This window comes from Apodemus sylvaticus, chromosome 4 (assembly GCF_947179515.1).
Source record: "Apodemus sylvaticus chromosome 4, mApoSyl1.1, whole genome shotgun sequence".
NCBI lineage: Eukaryota > Metazoa > Chordata > Mammalia > Rodentia > Muridae > Apodemus > Apodemus sylvaticus.
Window position 1 is genome coordinate 70,870,793 of NC_067475.1, and position 1,936 is coordinate 70,872,728.

Below are 1,936 nucleotides of genomic sequence, written 5' to 3' on the forward strand. Positions count from 1 at the left end.
CAGCATATACTGAAGAAAACCTGAGACTTCACACCTCGTGGACTAAGTAAGTACTGACTGTAGTCATTGTTATATTAGTTGAATTTATGTTTCCCCCCTCTTTCTATTGATATAAAGGAATTAAATCTGTATGTTCAATAAACACACACAGATAAACACTCAGAGAGAGAGAGAGAAAGAGAGAGAGAGACGACAGAGATGGGGGAAAACAGACACAAAGAAGCAGAGACAGTTACACAGAGACAGAGAGAGAAAAACAGCACAGAGGAAGAGTTAAGGAGAAATATAAAATAAAATCTAAAGGTTATATATAATTATATGCATCAGGATGAAGAGTCAATAAATGCTAGTTCTTCTTTTCAGATCAATGTTAACCTCCAAACTACCTCCAACAGAAATGTCAGGGGACATGGAAGCCAAGAGCTGGGGCTCCACACAGATCAGTGTAAAAAACATCTGCTATGAGTGGACAATTGGCAACTTCTCATTTGGCATGGATGGAATTCAGAAAGAGATTAGAAGCCCAGAGTTCTCATTAGAGGACAATGAGGAAGTGGCATGGTGTTTGAGAGTATACCCAAATGGAGTTGATAAAGAACGCAAAGATTACCTGTCAGTTGACCTGGGATTGCTCAGCTGTCCCGTGTGCCCAGTTTGGGCAAAGTTTGAGTTCTGGATCATAAATTCCCAAGGAGAGAAATGTCAAAGTAGGAAGAACCCCAGTGTTGTAAGCTTTTGGCAATACCAACACAGGGGATTCAAAGAGTTCATCCTTCGATATTTCTTCCTCTCCCATCAGCATTTACTTCTCCCTGAAGACCAGCTCACCATCTGCTGCAAGGTGAGCATAGCGGGAGCCATCTTCAGGATGACTGGACTGAACATGACACCTGCAATCAAAAATCCAAGGCATGTGTTGGCAGATGACCTAGGGAAGCTTTGGGAGAATTCCATCTTCACAGACTGCTCCCTATTGGTAGGTGGCCATGAATTCAGGGCTCACAAGGCCATCCTAGCAGCTGTCTCTCCAGTTCTCAGAGCCATGTTTGAACATGAAATGCAGGAGAGACTAAAAAACCTCGTTGAGATTCATGACTTGGATCCCCAAGTCTTCCAGGAGATAATGGGCTTCATCTACACAGGGAAGGCACCAAACCTCAAGAGCTACTCCATGGCCGCTTGTGTGCTGGCAGCTGCTGACAGGTATGGCCTGGAGGGCTTGAAGGCCATGTGTGAGGATTCCCTCTGCAGGATCCTCTCTGTGGAGAATGTTGCATACACTCTCATCCTGGCTGACCTCCACAGCACACAGTGGCTGAAGACTCAGGCCCTGGATTTCATTACAGATTTTGCCTATGAGGTCTCTAAGACCCCAGGGTAGAAGTCATTGGTGGATTCACATCCCCCCTTGGTGGCTAAAGCCTTCTGCTCCCTGGCTTCTGCACAGTGTCCTTCCTTGGAGCCATGTTTTAAATGCCTAAAGTGATCTCAGAAGATGGACAGCTGTGACCTGCACCTCTTTTGCAACAGCAACAACCAGTTTTGTTACCAATGACTTCTGCGTAGACAATGGTATTGAGGGAGCATTTGCACTTTATTAGGGGAATGGCAGCATGGTGGCTCAGGATTTAAAACACCTGCAATATATTATACATACTGAAATGGTAGGTGAGCAATAGGCAGCACTGCAGTCTGGGACACTCTACATGACATCTATGATGTTAATGTTCCTGTTTGAATTTGTCTGATTTTTTGGAAACTCTGATTCAATTTAGAGCTGGCCCTAGGCAGAGAACAACTGTGTTTCTTTGGAGAAACACTTCTGCCTTGGACTGAACAGAAGAGATGACTGTGGCCATTGGCAAGGAGAAATCAACCATGATTGCTTCCTCATCAGTGAAGGAAAGACAATGAAGAGTTTCTTTTTAAACATTCA

At 44.3% G+C, this 1,936-nt stretch overlaps 1 protein-coding gene across 1 annotated transcript; it reads left to right on the forward strand.

The window, feature by feature from the left end:
• Positions 1 to 397: 397 nt before the first annotated feature.
• LOC127682234 (TD and POZ domain-containing protein 2-like) lies at positions 398 to 1,381 on the forward strand. The gene has a single exon (XM_052178619.1). The coding sequence runs from the start codon at positions 398 to 400 to the stop codon at positions 1,379 to 1,381; it is 984 nt and encodes a 327-aa protein (XP_052034579.1).
• Positions 1,382 to 1,936: the final 555 nt, after the last annotated feature.